At 42.0% G+C, this 18,438-nt stretch overlaps 1 protein-coding gene across 22 annotated transcripts in view; it reads left to right on the top strand.

Moving 5' to 3' along the window:
- KALRN (kalirin RhoGEF kinase) overlaps positions 1–18,438 on the top strand; it is a 661,720-nt gene that overhangs the window by 412,957 nt on the left and 230,325 nt on the right. For all 22 annotated transcript variants that reach the window (XM_044252163.1, XM_044252164.1, XM_044252161.1 and 19 more), the window contains 4 exons: positions 1,192–1,374; positions 2,636–2,754; positions 5,595–5,661; positions 6,241–6,350. In XM_044252163.1, coding sequence (XP_044108098.1) covers positions 1,192–1,374; positions 2,636–2,754; positions 5,595–5,661; positions 6,241–6,350 — 479 coding nt within the window. The remainder of the gene's footprint in view (positions 1–1,191; positions 1,375–2,635; positions 2,755–5,594; positions 5,662–6,240; positions 6,351–18,438) is intronic.

Raw genomic sequence — 18,438 nt, 5'->3', positions numbered from 1 at the left:
TATCTTTCCCAGCATAAGTCCCTCCTCCCCACAGGACCTTTCCTGCCCATGCCATCCCACCTTCATTTTTTCCTGTTTTAAAATTCCTGCAGTGTTAACTCTACATACTTCTCATGTTGACATTCAATTTCATAATGCCCTGAGTTATTTAACCACTCTGCGTGACAATCTTGTCCCCTCTAGAGATATAGACTGGAGAAAATGAGTATCTTTTTCGTTTCTTTTGTTTACCCCCCAAGCCTGTTCCCACAGCCCTCTGCACAGTGGTGTGGACAGAGTAAGTGTTGAATAAACTCTGGCTAGAAATGGAATTAATCTGATATATATCAGAACTCCACCTTCCTTAGCCCCATAATAGATACTAACTTCATTAACTCTTCTCTTTCTCTCTCTCTCTCTCTCTCTCTCTCTCTCTCTAAGGGAAACTAAAGACAAGATCCTGGTGGTGAAAGGGACAGACCTTACTCTGAAATCTGCTCATTAGATTTCTTTAGATCCTAGCATGTGTCACCCGAGCTGTTGACAAAGCCTCCTTCAGGCCGGTGCAGTGAAGGGAGAGAACTAGGCTCCGTGGTCCAGAAGCCAATAGGTGCTATTATTCACTTATAGGTGGGATGAACTTGGACGAGCCCTAAGCCTCTCTAAGCCTCAGTTTTTTTAATCTGTGGTTTGAGGAGACCCACACCACCTCCTGCCACCCACATTTTAGAGATGCTTTAAGACTCAAATGAGTCTCAGATGTGACATTAACCTATTCTGCGACCTTCTAAAGGACCGTATTAATGTACGAGATGCTTACAGTAATCATGATGGCTAACATGTATCGCTTCCTGAGCTCCTAATGAGAGCGCTGTGCCCCAGGCACTGTTCTGAGCATGCTGCATGGCCAACTCATGAAATGCTCACAACAACCCTATGACAGAGGATTATTATGATCCCTGTTTTGTAGGTAAAAGAACAGAGGCACAGAGGACTTAGGTAATTTGTTCAAGACCTCCCAGCTAGGGGCAGAGCTGGGTATAAACCCAGGCAGGCAGGGAGTATCTGTGGCTGCAGTGAAGGAAAGCGGGGTGGGAGTGATGGAAAGGGGGATGGGAGTGATGGAAAGGGGGATGGGAGTGATGGAAAGGGGGATAGGAGTGAAGGGTTGTGAGCATAAATCTAGTAACTTGAGACCATCTTTTGGGACAGCAAACAAAGGAGAAGGTGAAGCTTCTGATTCAACTGGCTGATAGCTTTGTGGAAAAAGGCCACATTCATGCCACAGAGATCAGGAAATGGGTGACCACGGTGGACAAGCATTACAGAGACTTCTCCCTGAGGATGGGAAAGTACCGGTACTCTCTGGAGAAAGCGCTAGGCGTCAACACGGAGGTAGGCATGGGGTTGCCCAGCTGGGACATCTTTCCTTCTCATCTCTCTGGGCACCACTCCTCTCATTACCATGGAGGAAAGTGGGCTTTCCGGAACAGTCTTTCTGAGCTCTTGACCCCTAGAACGCTTGCCTTGTGTGGTTTTTCTAGTCAGGGGGATGGATTTTGATGAACCATTGGCCTTCAGCCCCTCATGATTAGTGCTAAATAGCAAAACTGGCTGGCCGGCGCTGAGGCCCATGGCCACAGAACAGAGTTTTTCCATGTGTAGAGTTAACTGTTGACTTTGAGGACTAAACCCCTTACCTTGGCTTCATCAGTGCCATCTTCCACCCAATTATGTTAATCAGCAAATCTTAGGGTCCCCAGGATGTATAATAGTGTTCTTTCAGGAGTAAGGGATGCAGTTGTGCAAAGGCTATTGGACATTTTCACTGAAAAGAGATACTGTTTGCCAAGAATCAAGGGAAGACCGACTTTTAATCTCTTCTTTGTAATAGAGGTCAGTAACCTATGAATTAAGAGCTAAATATAGGCTGGCAGTTTAATCCTAGGATTTCTAATTCTTAAATCTTTAAATAGACTGATGCTCTGAAGCAGAACAGACTAGAGAGTGAACTGGTTAAACCACTAAATTGGGAGAAATAATAACACCTCCCCTAGGCTTTAAACGGTGAGTTTTTTTTTTTTTCCTGGAGGTTTCCATTCTGTATAAATACAAAACAGTGTTTGAAATAAGCAGGGATGGGCAAATTTAATAATTGTTCTATCATTTAGCTTTCTCTTTTCAAGGGAAGTTGCTTTTTTAAATAAAAATACTGGCTTTTATAATTTTCCTTTGACAAATGAAAATTTTCTTATATCTGTATGTATTTCTGTTTCACATCTATTTTAATGGTTAATAACCAATTTTAGACGTGTGTGTGTGTGTGTGTGTGTGTGTGTGTGTGTGTACATTTAGATTAATCAGAACTAAAGTCATTGGGGAAATAGGACACTAATTATCAAATGTGTTTATTTTTTTCCTTTCCATGGATATTAGCCCTGACCATTTGACCTAAACATTTTATACCTTTCTTAATTGAAAAAAAATTTTTTTCATGAAAAAGAGGAATTGTAGGTGGACATTTGTGGGATTCTCTGTCTTTTCAACCTGCTCCCTTATATCTTCCTCTCTTTTTGCCTTCTACCACCTCTCCTGACTCTGATGAGTTCCTCCCAAGGCATCTCCAAGGTGACCTCTGCAATCTCTCTCTGTATAGGACAATAAGGACCTAGAGCTGGACATCATCCCAGCAAGCCTCTCAGATCGTGAGGTCAAGCTACGGGACGCCAACCACGAAGTCAATGAAGAGAAGCGGAAGTCGGCCCGGAAGAAAGAGTATGTTTTGGGGAGCATCTACCCACATAGCAAGCTCCTCGTGACTATGCTTGGTTTTCACTGCTACATGTTCCTTTGGACAGCTTTATGTGTACTCACGACCACCCACAGAGGTTGGAATAGACAGATATGATGCTTCCACCTGCATTTCACACTAATCAAGAATTATAGAGCATTGGATAGTGGAAACAATGAACCATGTCCACCTTAAAAACCACTTTGTGATGGCTCTGCTTCCTTTATATTGGTGTTAGAAAGTTACACATACCCAGCGATCTTTGCAAGAGCTTTATGAAGAATATTTTGAAAGATTCCTTTTGGGTAGTGCTGGGGAAAAAAACAGTATGTCCTAAAATTAAGAAGCCCAATGTAGTTGGTCTTATCAAAATAAAGTAGGACCACAGATCCTTTGGAGCTGGAGAAACTGAAGCTGTTCTGCAAAGTCCAGAGCTTGTGTTTTATCTGGGGAGTGTATTAGTTTGTTTGGGCTGCTGTAACAAAGTATGACAAATTGGATGGCTTAAGTAACAGAAATACAATGCTTCACAGCTCTGGAGACTAGAAGTCTGAGATCAAAGTATTGGCAGGTCTGATCCCTCTGAGGGCTGGGAGGGAAGGATTTGTTCCAGGTCTTTCTCCTTACCTCTAGATGGCTGGCTACAGGTGTTCATGGCATTCTTCCTGAATATATACCTATATCCAGATTTCTCCTTTTTAATGACACCTGTCACTTTAAAATAGGGGCCTACCCTTTTCCAGTATAACCCAATCTTAACTGTTTACATTTGTAATGGACTGTTTTTAAATAAGATTACATTCTCAGGTACTAGGGTTTGGGACTTTAACATATGAATGGGGGATGGGATGGCACAATTCAGCCTATAACAGGAAGGGAAATAAAGAGCCTGTACTTGGCCAAATCTTCCTGTTGCACTCTCTCTGGGACACCAAATAGCCAGAGAAGGGGAAAGGACAGCTGGAAAAGAAAACAAAATGGGGTGGAGGGCAATGGAGATGAATTATGAAGAAGACAGATTAAACTTCAGGAAGCAGATGGAGAAAAAGGGACAAGGTAGAGGAATACCAGAAACCCAAGGCAGTGAAACCAAAGACAACTTTTTAAAGCATGTCAGATTATGTCCCTTCTGATTTTCCTTCTTTCCTTATTTACCAAACACCTGCAATGTGTAAGAAACTGTGCTTATATGACCTTATTTAATCCTTGCGACAACCCAGTGTTGTCAGCTGTTATTTATAAGTAAGGAGTCTAAGGCTTGGAAAGCCAGTCCTACTTCCAGTAAATGACAAAATAATAATTCAGTTTCTATTTGTTTGACTTCAAAGCTCATGCCCTTTCCACTCTTCCAATAGCATAGAATAGTAAGAGAATGGGTAATGAACTCCTGCAAAAGGGAGGGTTTTTTTAATCACTACTTTAATATTAATGGTAAGGTCATTGCTAGCACAATGGATTACTTTAAGGAAAACCCTACAAAGACAAATGTCTGGAAAAAGGTGCTGTCCGTTTTCATATTTCTTGTGAAATTTCCAACAGGGGACACTTTGGGGCTAATCATTCTCAAAATTTTCATGTGAAGACCAAGACACCTACAAGTAGCGGTTTTCATTATGAGCTACCATGAAAAGCTGACATCACCTAAGATCAATGTATAAATCTATACATTGGCTCAGTTAGATATTACTACATCCATGTCAGCTAAGAAGCACCATTTATAGAAAAAAATCTGTGAAAGAAAGCAAATGAAGTCGGTATGTGACAATGAAGCCAGGCATCATCAGTGTAATAACCGCCCGGGAACATCATGTTGTTCAGGGGCCCAAGAGGAAGGGAGCCCTCTCCTTGCAGGTGCGGAGCTCAAGCTTTCCTTTAGGGGAGACTGAAGAGCAGTCACAACATCCTTACCTTGTGCTCTGCAGTGCGGGTTGTAAGCAAGCCCGCTTCAAAATTGTGTCCAAGCACACGGGGTAATCTAGGCCAGAGGTCAGCAAACTGTGGCCCACAGGCCAAATCTGAACCCCCCTACCTGTTTCGTAGGGCAACATTATTTTTTACATTTTTCAATGGTTGAAAAAATACCAGAAGAAAAACATTTCACCGCTTGAAAATTAGATGAAACTCTGCTGTGTCCATAAATAAACTTTTGTTGGAACACAACAACACTTACCTAGTTATTTATTTATTTTTACATAGAGTCCATGGCTCCTTTCACATTCTAGCAGCAAAGTGGAGTGGTTGTGATAGAGACTTAAGGGCCCACTAATATTTACTGTCTAGCTCTTTACAGACGAAGTTTGCTACCCGCCAGCCTCCGTGGCAGCGTCTGGGGCATGGGCGCCTGGCTTTTAAACCTGGCTTAACTGATGGGACTGCAGAGCATTTTGGTAAAAGTCAGCAGTTCTGTTGAACAGAAATCATCATTCCTGGAGCTGTGAGTGGAAGGAAGACAGGCAGCTGGGAAATGAATATAAGTGGTAACTGCGTGCTTCTGCACGCACGCAAGCACACCCGTGCAACCCAGAGCACACGTGTGTCAGCACGGCATCGCAGAGCAGGGGAACTGGGTCAGAAAAGGGAGAAGATGTGGAACTAGCTGAACACACCCAGGCTGGAGGGATACAGAACAAGGGGTCAAGGTGACAGGGCCTCTGAGGAGAATACTCAAAGGGAGGGAGTTTGGAAGAAAGGAAGAGACACAGTGGTGAAGTCGAAACGTGGGTCATTCGGGAATGTCATGAAAGCCAGGGTTGGGGGAGTGAGGTGTGAAGGGAGGGAGGTATTATATCTTGAACCAACGAAAAGCCCATTTGTTTTCTTTTAGATTCATTATGGCTGAATTGCTGCAGACAGAGAAGGCTTATGTAAGGGACTTACACGAGTGCTTGGAGGTAAGTCTTGCAGTCATCAGTGCACAGCTGTATTAGAAAAATGACAGCCATGCCAGTGTCAAGTCCTTGAGAGAAGCTCAATGCTCTTTGTCTTCTCCCAGAGCTTCACAAATAAAAGCCAACAGAGGAAATCTTGCTCCCAGAATCAGTAGTAATTGCCTGGGAGCTTAAAATGCTTTTGAAAAAAAAAACTTCTCAGACTGGAGCTGGACCCAGCAAAAACTTATAGGAGACTTAAATTCTAAATAAAAACCATGACATAGTCAATGAACTTCAGTTGAGTCTGAAAATCTGTACCTGCTGACCCCCACCCAACACACTCAAACAAACACATTTAATAAGTAAGAGGGATGTGGAGTTTGTGCTTTGGTGAAGCTCGGGATGTGAGTTTTCCCGGCAACGGTTGAAAATAATAGAACATTTGGGTGTTCTTTCTTCCTGTTCTGGGTATCTAACTATCTCACTTTTCACACTCCACATGCAAGCCTGGTCTGAGTCTTACCCTCCAGTGTGAAGACCTGTTTACTTTGTCTGCATTTTGTAGTTCTTGCCTGTGATGAAGCTGTTGCTGTCTTACAGACCTACCTGTGGGAAATGACGAGCGGCGTGGAGGAGATCCCTGCCGGGATCCTTAATAAAGAACATGTCATCTTTGGCAACATCCAGGAGATCTACGATTTTCATAACAAGTAGGTTGGTGGAGGGTTTCCCCAGAGCATACGTAGGGCCGTGATTGCCCATCATCAGGGCTTTCCAATGAGTGGGTCCAAGCTGATTGGTAAATCCTACCTGGTGAATTGTCTAAGTCAGTTGCTCAGACTTTTTTCTCACTCAACCCTCTTTCTCCACAATTGTCCAAAGTCACTTGTAGACCGTGACATCGAGTCTTCAGCAGTGTCCGTCCCAGGTCTCCTTAGGGACCTAACTGGCAACACCTTCATATCCAATCGGGGTGATCACCAAGCTCCGAGGAGATAAAAGTAGCGACTCCTCAGTGAAACCATAGAAAATTCTGACATGCATCTAAGGCTCATCATTCTTCGCGGTGGGCCTTGGGTTTCAAATTCCATTGTTTTTTGTTTATTTGTTTCAACCTAAATACTTCCTCCATTCCTTAGCTACTTCATCATCCCCACCCTCAACCCAAAAAAAAAAGAAAGAAAGAAAGAAAGTAAATATATAGATAGATAAGCAAAATACCTAATGGAACACATTTCTTGACAGCTTATAGGGGAGAACGTCAATCGGCCCTCTGTGTGTTGTTGAGATGAGTCGAACCATAGAGCCCTAAAGCCTCACACTTCATTTGTCTGGCTCCCAATTTAAGGGTCTTTTCTACAGCAAACTACACACGTTCCATTGTTCACAGAGTTAGCCAGAACATTGGTTGGCTAGTTACAGACCCAATTAACGCAAATAACTCAGATTTCAAAATACAAAGACAGGGAATCTGAAGACACAGGATTAAGTGTAAAGTCCTAGATCTCTCTCAGGACCTTGTCTCAGAAAGGGGCCAAGAGGCAGAGCTTCAGTGTTGTAGGACACAGTTCAGAGGAAGTCCTGTAGTCAGACTCATTGAGGCATTTACTGAGAGAAAACCGCCAGCCCAAGAGTTCCTGGTGAGACCCTCACCCCCTGTGTAGGGGTGAGGCAAGCCTCTAGAACAGCATTCTCTAATACAGTGTTCTGCTGTAATGGAAATGGCCCACATTTGGGCTGGTCAGTCCGATAGCCACTAGACATGCATGGCCCTTCAACATTTAACATGTGACCTGTGCTTCTGAGAACTGAATATTTAATTTTATTCAATTTAATAAATTTAGATGGCAAGTGGCTATCAGAGTAGACAGCCCAGCTGTAGAAAATAAGACCTCAGTGTGGACCTTTGCTGGGAATGACTGGGAGCAAGCAAAAGTTTGGTACAAAATGATCCTGGGCTCTAAAAGGTCTAAATAAGACATGGAGACCCACACTTTTCTCATTGACCTTCTTATGTCATCAAATGGCATCAGTTTTAAAAAGAACACCAAATGTGCAGCTTCTGTGACATCTTACCCTGTCAGACTGTGAAGCCAGTCATTTCTAGGAGGAAAAAACTCTTCTGACTTTCTGGAGTACTTAATAAAAGTTCCCAGTACTACTTCTTCTTCTTTTTGTTTTGTTTTCTTTTGTTATTAAATCACAAGTTTTAGCATTCTCCATTTGGTTTGTCTGAAAATCTCCAGACATAGAAATATTCTTTCCTCTTGGCTCTTTAATAAGATCCCAGTAAAGTCATTCTTGACCACTAAGCCCCCAGTTCTGTCCTCTGGGTCCCGCTCAGCATTACCCCATCTCCCCCAGAATATCTGCGAAGACATTGGACTGGTAAGCAGTAAGGCAGGGTGCTTTCACTTTTTTGATTTACAGCCTCTGGGATTTAGTCAACAAGTCTCACTTTCCCCATATTCTTACCAAAATGACTAAGTATGGAAGCCTAGAGATCACAGCATACACTTCCAGGGAGCCCTGCTTTTGCTAAAGCAACATAGACGGGAAAAGAATATTCAAGTCAAAATGGACCAGTTGTAACAAAGTATCTACCGCTTACTCTTGTTTCATGATACCATGCTAATAAGCCATAGTAAGCAGTTTGTAATTTTTAAAGAGCTGAAATAGCTACCAATGGCAAAGTATAGTTCTCAGAAGCCCTTAAAAAAAAAAAAGTCAAGCCACATGGAAGCCTACATTCTGTAGAAGAATAAATGTAATTATCAAGAACACAGCTACCCAGCCAAAGTTACTTATTTATTACGTTATAAAGAAACAAGAAGAAAATAAAAACCAGCCTTTGAACAGCCAAAAGAGATATCACAAAGATAAAGTTCTTATCTTTTCATAGAAGGACCTTTCTATCCTCCCTAACAGCTACCTTACCTCTAGTTAAATTAACGGTCTTGTTAGATGGTTAGATCATTTCTAAGACCATAGTAACTTAGTAAATTAGTGTCATGAATTTGAGCAGATACTTTGATATTACCAGCATAAAGTAAAAGAAGACAGATAAACTGAAAAAAAAAAGAGAGAGAGAGAGAGAGAGAAAAGGCAAAAGAACACCCAAAATTCCAGTGGTCAAAGGCTACTCAGTGTCGATGCAAATAATCCTTTATCCCAATATAGAGGCCAACACAGCCAGTTACATGCTGTATGCTATAATATAGCATAATAACTGAGATTAGCAATAACCTTGAATAATTAGTATATCCTGCATTAAAAGAAAGGAATTCTGCAAAGCATATAGAAAGCCCTCCAGCAAAAAAAAATTAGTGTTTTAAATTATTCACAACTTAAAGGAACATCCAAGGAAATAAAGCTGTGTATTAATAATATATAGGATCTAAAGGCTAAAACTTTTCTCATAGTATGTGCTTTCTCCTTACACCATACAAATTTTGATTAACTGGAAAAAAGCACAATACCTCTAATATCACTAATAAATAAGAGCCGGAAAGGCAATGAAGGCAGCTTTGAAAATACAGCAAATGTGAACTCCATGAAAGACCCATGTCTTTTAATGCCTAGCTCTTTCCCACAGTGCACTTTTAAGTCCATGTTTGTTGGGTGGATAAATGGATAGATGGATGAATGGACATAGACTAAAAATAGAATGAGTTTGCAGACCTATGGGCTAGTGCCATAATTAGATCTTCTGTTTGTGAAGGTCTCAAAACAGGGAAAACTCTTAGGTATGTTTTTTTCCCCATCACTGCCAGATCCTTAACAGTTATAACCTTAATAACAAAATAATATCTGAATGAAGGAGTTTCCTGGGGCTTTCTTATGAGTTTCAGTCTTGTTATATGTGTGTTGTTGACACATCATGTTACATGAGTTGCAGGTGTACAACATGCTGCTTTGATGGGCTTATATAGTACGCTATGCTGACCACAGACATAACTACCATCTGTCACCATGCAACACACTTATAATGTCATTGACTGTGTTTCCTATGCTGTGCCTCTCATGCCTGTGATGTACTCATTCCACAGCTGGGGGCCCGGATCTCCCCCTTCTCTTCACCCGTTTTGCCCTTGTCCCTTACCCCTCCTTCTGGCAATCATCAGTTTGTTCTCTGTATTTACAGCTCTGATTTTGGTTTTTGTTGTTTATTCATTTGGCTTTTTTTCAGATTCCACAAATGAGTAAAATCATATGGTATTTGTCTTTCTTCATCTGACTTATTTCATTTAGCATAAAATCCTCTAGGTCTGTCCACGTTGTTGTAAATGGCACAGTCTCATCCTTTTTTACAGCTATGTAATATTTCTGTGTGTGTGTGTGTGATCTTTCTCAAGGACCTCTGTCTGTACAGATAGTAAATGGAGAAATTATCAAGCACCAAAATTGCTATAAAGAAGAGCAATTCAACATGTAAAATTTACTACCTACAAGTGGTGGTTTTAACGGAAGTTGGAGGTTTGAGTGGAATGATACTCAGTTTTTACCCTCTGCTCTTCCCATTTTCATACTATGTCTCCTTTTTATAGAATCAAAAAGATAATGAAACTTAGTCACACAAGACCTAAGTCCATTTCTATTGTATTTTGCCAAGCATTCTAAGAGCTCCCAGATAAGATAGCATATTCCATAAATAGATCCCCCAAACAGTAGTGGATTTTTTTTTAAATACAGTCTCCCCACTTGAATTAACCTACAACTTGTGATTCAAAAAAAAAAATTATTCTCTTTCAGTTTGTCTTGATTAGATTTTCAGCTTCAGTAAGAACAGCTGTTTAAAATGCTTATCACTTTCAGTTAAATCTGAACTTTACTTTTTGGTTTTCAGTTATTTTTCTGTTATTTGCATGGGAGTCCTAGCAATGACAAATTTTATAAAATCTCTGCTGTTAGGGCTCCAAGGGTCATCCTCACCACCAAGTACAACTGTCTTCATTTATAGTTAAGAATGTTGCGACCCAGAGAGGAACCAGACTTACCCAGTGGTGGGACACCCTCTCCCCCTTTAAAGATTCGGTGTGGATTCTGGGGGTCTGTGCTCTTACCCCTCCCCCAACTCCATAGACCATCAGCCGGGACTGCCAAAGTTGGTTGGTTTGATTCATATCTAACCAACTTCTCTGTGGATGTTTGAGGCATACTTCAGCCCATTACTTCTGCAGGTATGTCATCCAGGTCCTACACCCTTATGATAATTACCTGAAACAGGTCATTTTTCAGCAAGTGTTGAAAAGGCAAGTGAAGGACCTACAACCAGGGCCAGATACCCTGTATACTTCTTCTCTTCAGGCTTGGCCAGAAGCTAAGATTTGGGCTAGGCCTCCACCCATTGTACTCCCAGCCTAGCATTCCTGGGCTCAGGGCTGAGGGGAAAGGGCCAGAGCTATGGGAGGGCTAAGTTGGGAGCACCAGCCAGGCCAAGGTCAGCCGAGTAGGACAGCAGGTAGCCAGGGTCAGCCAGGAGCTAGACTGATGTACAGCAGGGCAGGGGAGAGGTGGGGGAAGGGATGGGAAACTCCAGGGAACAACTGGACCAGGCCCACATTTCCATCATCTTCCCAGAGCTCCCTCTTGGGCCAGCCCCGTGCTAGTTTGGAGCTAGAACTAGTAACAAGTGGTGAATCAAACCCAGCCTCTCTGCTCCCAAGGCACGGGAATTATTATTATAGGTACTGTGTTCAGGGGGTGGGAAGCACACATGCAGTTAAAAGGAGAAGAAAATGGCCTCAGTTGGAAAATAGGAAAGGCCTCACAGAAGGGAGGACATTTGAGATGGGATTTAAATAACTGGTAGGATTTCTACCACCAGGGATGGCTGCCTTAATTATGGAGGGAAGTTTGAACAAAGGCCTTTCTAGGGAGGAGAGTGGCCAAGTCTAGCAAGGAGGCTGACAGAGGCCTCCGGGAGGAGTTTGTGAGTCAGTCTCAACCCTGGGTCAGGGGTAAGGCAAGGTCGGGCCCTCCCACCGTCAGTTCAGCCATGTCTTGTCACCTGTGAGACTGATATGGAGGAAGAGAGAGATGGAGGGTAGAGGTAGTTGGGGTCAGAAATAGTGTTGGGACGAGGCACAGAGGAAGGGATGGGAGCAAGAGTGAGGGGGGTGAGAGGGATCAAATACCTAGATAGAGGAGAAGTGCGGGAGAACAGTGAAGTGGGTGGATAACAAGGGGAAGAAGAGGAAGAGGGAAAGGAGGGAGGGCAGAAGCAGTCAGGGAGGTTCGAGGCAGAAGGGAGTGTGGGGAGAGAGATGAATAAAGACCCAGACCTCTCTAGGGCTACCATTCTATTTTGGTTTTGAGGGTTTTTTTTTTTTTTTTAAAGATTTAATTTATCTGTTGGAGGGGGGGCACAACTGGAGAGCAGCAGGCAGAGGGAGAAGCAGGGCTCTCACTGAGCAAGGAGCCTGATATAGGACTCGATCCCAGGACCCTGGGATCATCACATGAGCCAAAGGCAGACACTTAACCAACTGAGCCACCCAGGCATCCCCACCATCACCATCTGGATGGGAAAATCAGCAAGACCTTTATTAAACATTTTTTTTCATCATGAACATAGGAAAAAATATGTTATGTCCTGAGATGCACATGCTTATATATAATAGGGAAATTAAGTTTTTCAGAATAACATCCTCACTGTGTGCGATACATTCTGATATTTGGGTTAGGTTCTGTTTCTCTTTCTCCTTCCCCTTTTTTAGTGCTAGTTTCCACCCCCTAAATTAACACAAGCCCTAGAAACAGGAGCTGCAGCTACAAGGTGAGGAGCTGGCTCCATCCAGTGGCGAGAGCGGGGATGTGCAGCCTACAGCCCAGTCTCCAGAGCACACTGCAGGCCACTGCTTTCTCCTTTGCTTCTCCTCTCATTTCCCAACACACACCTTTGCTTAAAATATGCTTCTTCAGTGCTTCTATGCTCTTCTCCCATGAAAGTGCTCTTGATTTTAGTTTTATCCCATTTCCAGAAATCACAGAATTACAAAGTATGAAATCCTGGGAAAAAACCTTTCAAGATAATCTAGTTCTGTTCCTCTCCCTTGTGTATTACAGGCACTGGACCTTACAAGGGTTTGTGACCTGCCCAAGCCTATTGGTAGCACAGCCAAAGATTCCAGGTCTTCATAACTTCCCATTACATCACATTGTCACTTTCTTAATATTCAAAAGTCAGGGTAAGAAGAAGGGAAAGGGGCGCCTGAGTGGCTCAGTGGGTTAGGGCCTCTGCCTTCAGCTCAGGTCATGATCCCAGGTCCTGGGATCGAGCCCCACATTGGGCTCTCTGCTCAGCCGGAGGCCTGCTTCCTCCTCTCTCTCTGCCTGCCTCTCTGCCTATTTGTGATCTCTGTCTGTCAAATAAACAAATAAAATCTTAAAAAAAAAAAAAAAGAAGAAGAAGAAGAAGGGAAAGACCTGTTGGAGTTTTTCTTGGGCCCTAAACCCATACCTTGATGTGCCTGTATGTGATTGCAGGTCTGACCCCACCCATCAGAAGGGCCTTATAAAACTTTACCCATGGCTTTGTTGTTGGTCGTGGTTTTTTCAGTCAGCTGCCAACACTGGTGCTGTCCATAGGTATTGGGGCATACCCAAGGCAAGACATACTCTAAATATTCAGTTGGATGTATCAAAGTCATGTTAATTTTAGTTGTACAAACCGACTGCTTAGTGCCCATGCCTAGTTGCTGAATAGCACATTAAGGGACATGAATAACATTCCATGGCAGGTTAACTTTTTAATATTTTTTTTAACGTTAAACCTGTTACATATCTATGCAGGAACTTTTTGCTTCCTCTGATCACACAAGTTAAACACAATTAGGAGGTATTAACAAAACATGTTCAACAGGTAGCAGTGCAGCAAGGTAAAGTACCCCTTGAGGTTGGAGCCTGAGGGTGGGAAATAAGTAGAGTGGAATTCCAGCCCTGCACACCCCTCCCCTTCATCTCTCATCCAGGCTGAAGTTCCTGGTGTGGATGGAGGGACAGAGAAGGGTGACTCTCATGGCTCAGCCTAGGTGATCAAACTTGACAGTCACACTTCCACAAACCTGCCCACACCTTCCCTGGAGTGCACATGGCTCTCCTGAGTTTTGTGGTGGTCCCGTGCTAATTAGCTGTCTCAGCCCTTGCCCTCTAGACCCTCTTATGTGCTAGACTCTGAATCTGTCAGTCACAAGTGATTCTTTAGAAATGATGTCTAGCTCCACTTGCATGAAAACAGTAACCCAACCCTGCTTTGATTAAGGAGGCAAAGCCCTGGACTTACCTGCAAAGCGGTGAGCAGGAGAGCGCTCTCCCCACCCTACCTTCAGCTTTATCTCTTTATGTATCCTCCTCCCTGTGCTCTTCCTCCTCCTTGCCATAGCCCCTACCATCATTCCCCTTCTCACCACCTCTGTCATTCTAACAAGTGCACATGCATGAGAGGCACACACACGCACATGCACACACACAACACAAGATCATCAAATACATTCCCCTTTAAATACAAACTGCACCCTTGATGTAAAGGGCCATCTTCTGGACCACACTTTGAGGCCTTCTCCAGAAGTGGTGAGACCAGAGAACAAATTTGCCTTTGGAGAAAAGAACAAAATCAGAATGACTCAAGGTACTTCTGGAATGGTGCTGTTTCCGTAGTACTTAATCAGAAGCCTCAGAAAGCATTTCTGTCAGTAAATGCTACGGGGTTCATTTCCCAGGATTCTGTACGAAGCCAGAGGGAGGCATTTTCCTCAGAAAGTAATCGCACAAAAATTGCATCATGGTCATTTAATAGAGTAATGACTTTGCTTAGATTTTGACATTTCTTTAAAAGTTTTGTGCACTTCAAAAAGAACCCCAGCTATTCACATAAACACTGAAACTACTTGCTTTGCTGGTTCTCTCATGATTCATTACATTTAATTGTTGAGACGGTGAGGACCTAGATGTGGCTATGGAAGTGCCAATGTGTGAAGGGTGTCGTGACCTCTCGTGCTTTCATTTAAACTCCTCCTACTTGAAGTAGATGAAATGATATGGATCAGAGTTATGTAATCTACCATCTTCATAAGCTTTACATCAAAAAGCAGAATAGAGTTTAATATTGCTACATGGCCTTCAACAATCACATAGAGATGGTAGTGAATATCTTACTCAAGGTTGTGAATTGATTTGCCCAGCACAAGATAGTTTTCTAAGTTTTAGTTTTTTCTATTAAAAAATTAAATCATACAGAGTCATTATAGGATCTGCCAACTAGAAGCACGGTGGAATCTGAGGCAGTTGCCTTCAAATGCTGACCTATGGACCGAATGCAATAGAATTACCCAGGGAGCTCTTCTGGTCAATGCAGAGGCTCAGATCCAAACCCTGAGAGGGTAGTGCCCAGCCAGGTGTAGGGATCACCCATTAGGGTTTTCCAGGAGTGTTCCTTGAGACAGAGTCTGATACTGCCCCCAGAACTTGCAAAGAAGTTTGGGAGGCGTTGCACACTGTATCTACTGTGGACACTTCTCATGTTCCTCATCATTTTATAGGTCTTTAGAAGCCCTGCAGTAAAGAGAACCGTTCAGCCCAGCACTTCCCAAACGTAAATGACTGTGACCTTGGAATCTAATTTTTGTAGTACTCAATCAAGATTTCCCAGGATATTTTCTAGGGGAAGGTAATTTACTATAGATTTTCCAACAGGGGCTCCCCTAGGGGAGAGCTCCCTAGGAATGAGTCTCCACAAATGGGGAAAAGTGCAATATGTATGTTTATTGGGGTATGAGTTTGTTAATATTGGGAAGCGTGGGTCCTAAAGAACCCCTGTTTATGTAGTGTCTACTATATGCTAGGCGCTGGGGTGGGCTCTTTACCCACATGGATTTATTAAATCCTCACAACAACCCCACGAGGTTGTTATTCAAAGATGAGGGAAATGCAGCCTTGGAAGAACCCCCTCACAGCTCTAAGAGGGAACTCTGGTTCTTTAACTTCTGCTTGGCTGTGGGAGGAAAGGACAGTGAGACACAGGATCAGTAGAAGGGTGGGCTAATGGCCATTGCTGCTAAAAACCTTCATTTTCCAGAAAGACATTCATTACAGGAATAGTATTCTATCCATTTAATTCATTTTATAGTGCTTTCATTTCTTGAAAATGGTCAAACTGAGCATCCTCTCATAGGGTTTTGATAGCTACTATCAAGGAAGTCATGGTATTGCTCTATTTAGACTGCCAAGATTCTAAAGAAAATTCCTAGCACTGTCTTCAGCAGCTAGATAATGATCAGTTCTATCGGGATAATTACCATTTGTTTAAAATTAACCTTAAACAACCAGGCCACTGACCTTGGGTCATAAGTTAAGGAAAGAAGAAAACACTCCCTGAATTGTCTCCTGTATGGAATGTCATGATCTGGCTGTTTTATCATTTCTTTGACCAGCCCAAAGTAGAAGAGCGTAAATACCTACCGTGGGAGTCAGAGCTGAGGGGACTGGAGTGAGATCCTGAGATGGGGAAGCAGAGGTCTTTCACAAGCTGAGGTGGTTCATCCCAACTGCCAGGGTCCTTTAGGTTTTTCCATTTCTCCCTTCTGTCTCATCTTCCAAGGCCTCTCTCCTGGGTCCTTCCTTCTTTAAAGTCTTTCATTTTCTTTCACCAGTCGTTGTCTTAGAATAGCCCATCAGATTTTCTCCCCTAGGGGTGCCTGGGTGGCTCAGTGGGTTAAGCCTCTGCCTTAGGCTCAGGTCGTGATCTTAGGGTCCTGGGATCGAGCCCCGCATCAGGCTCTCTGCTCAGCGGGGGGCCTGCTTCGCCCCTCCCTGCCTGTCTCTCTACCTACTTGTGATCTCTCTCTCTCTTTGTCTAATAAATAAATAAAATCTTAAAAAAAAAAAAGATTTTTTACTCCTGAAGATGTCATATATTATATTACTTAGTGTTCCTCATGGAGAAGGACCACATAATAAATATCTCTTAGAATTCAGTGATGAGGTGATATGGTGGAGAACCAGATTGCTTCTCTTAAAAAAGAAAAAAAAAAAAAAAAGATTTTCATTTATTTATTTATTTATTTGAGAGAAAGCACAAGCAGGAAGGAGGGGCAGAGGGAAAGGGAGAAATGGCTCCCTGCTCAGCAGGGAGCCCATTGTGGGGCTCACTCCCAGGACCCTGAGGTTACGACCTGAGCCAAAGGCAGTCCCCTAACTGACTGAGCCACCCAGGTGCTCCTAGACTGCTTCTCTTACAGCAAAAACGGGATATTTCCTTTTTGGCCTGGTAAAAAAATTTGATCCTCAATTACAGCATTATATAATTTTTCTCCTATTTTTATTGTAGAAGTCCTATTAAATACATGTATGTCAGTTCTTCTAAAAGTAGTGGGAAATAGCATACCTCATTGATTTTTGAGCACTGCATATTTGTGTTTTGAAAGCCCAAATTGCATTATAATTACTTCCATTCCATGATTTAAATCAGGATGGTCTAAAATTCACATGTGAGGGGAAGGTTGATTTCATTAAATGGGTACTGCTAGGAATCCCCCAAAATTTTTAAGTGACTTTTTCTTATTACAACAGCAATGCCTATTTATTACAGAAAAATCTGCATCACAGGTGGACAAAAAATTATATCTCTGTGATCCCACTAATCATTAACATTGTAGCCTTCCACATAGGACTAAAACTAAAAACAACAGCTTCCTATGTTATTGACGGAGGGGGGAGGGGGAACATAAGTAACACTTAAGCAGAACCCATAACTAACTGTAATTATAAAATACTCCCAGAATGCTTAGATGATTGGAGCCATGCAGAGCAATTTAAATCAATAAAATTTGTTTTTCCTGAAGATAGAAGTAAGTAGTGCAATGATTTAGAACTACTTTGTATCTTTTAATTTTTGGAATTATTTTAAAAATCAAACCTAAATTTAAAAATATAGATTGAGAAGTCCAACCCACCACTATCTTTATCTACCCTGTGCCTTTCCTTGGCTTCCTATGGTAATGACCTTTTTTTTAAACCACCATATCTAAGTATGATTGGCATGTGAAAAGATGTACATATTTAATGTACAACTTGATAAGTTTAGGGATGAGCGTGCACCCATGGAATTATTGCCATCTTCAAGGCCATGAACATATCACCTCCCAAAGTTTCCTTTTTTTAAAATCATTATCATTATTTTCTGTCTAATTCAGTATATTCAATATTCAACTCAATATTGAATTCAATATAATTATTATTAATAATAATTTTATTATTATTATTAAAGAACACCTAATGTAACATTTCACCTCTAAGCAAACTTTAAGTGTACAACACAGTATTGTTAGCTGTAGGTACTATGATGCTGTATAGTGGATCTCACGACTTATCTTTCCTAACTGACTTTATAGCATTCAACCATTAGTTTCTTGGGGTGGAAATAAGAATACATATTCCCTAGTTAGATAAAAGGTGGCCATATTATATACATTCTTCCACATCATGCAGTTTTTCACTTAATAGCCTGCCCTGGGGATCTTTCTTATGAAAACATAGAAAGCCTTGTCATTTTTTTTTATAGCTGTGTAATATCCAGTTCTGTGGATGTACGGGTTACTTTGTCACCTACAGACCACCTGTTATTGTTACTATTGCAAGCAGTACCAGCATGGATGCGCATGTTTATGTCATCCTGTATATATGTAAATTAAAATATATAGGAAATTTTCCAGGGTTAAAGTTACAGAAACACAAGATAGATACATTTTTAAAATTTTGGTAGATATTGTCACATTGCATTTTGTAAAGATTACGTCTTCC

This window comes from Neovison vison, chromosome 6 (assembly GCF_020171115.1).
Source record: "Neovison vison isolate M4711 chromosome 6, ASM_NN_V1, whole genome shotgun sequence".
NCBI lineage: Eukaryota > Metazoa > Chordata > Mammalia > Carnivora > Mustelidae > Neogale > Neogale vison.
Note: the sequence above shows the minus strand (reverse complement) of the source record. Positions and strands in the feature narration are given on the sequence as shown.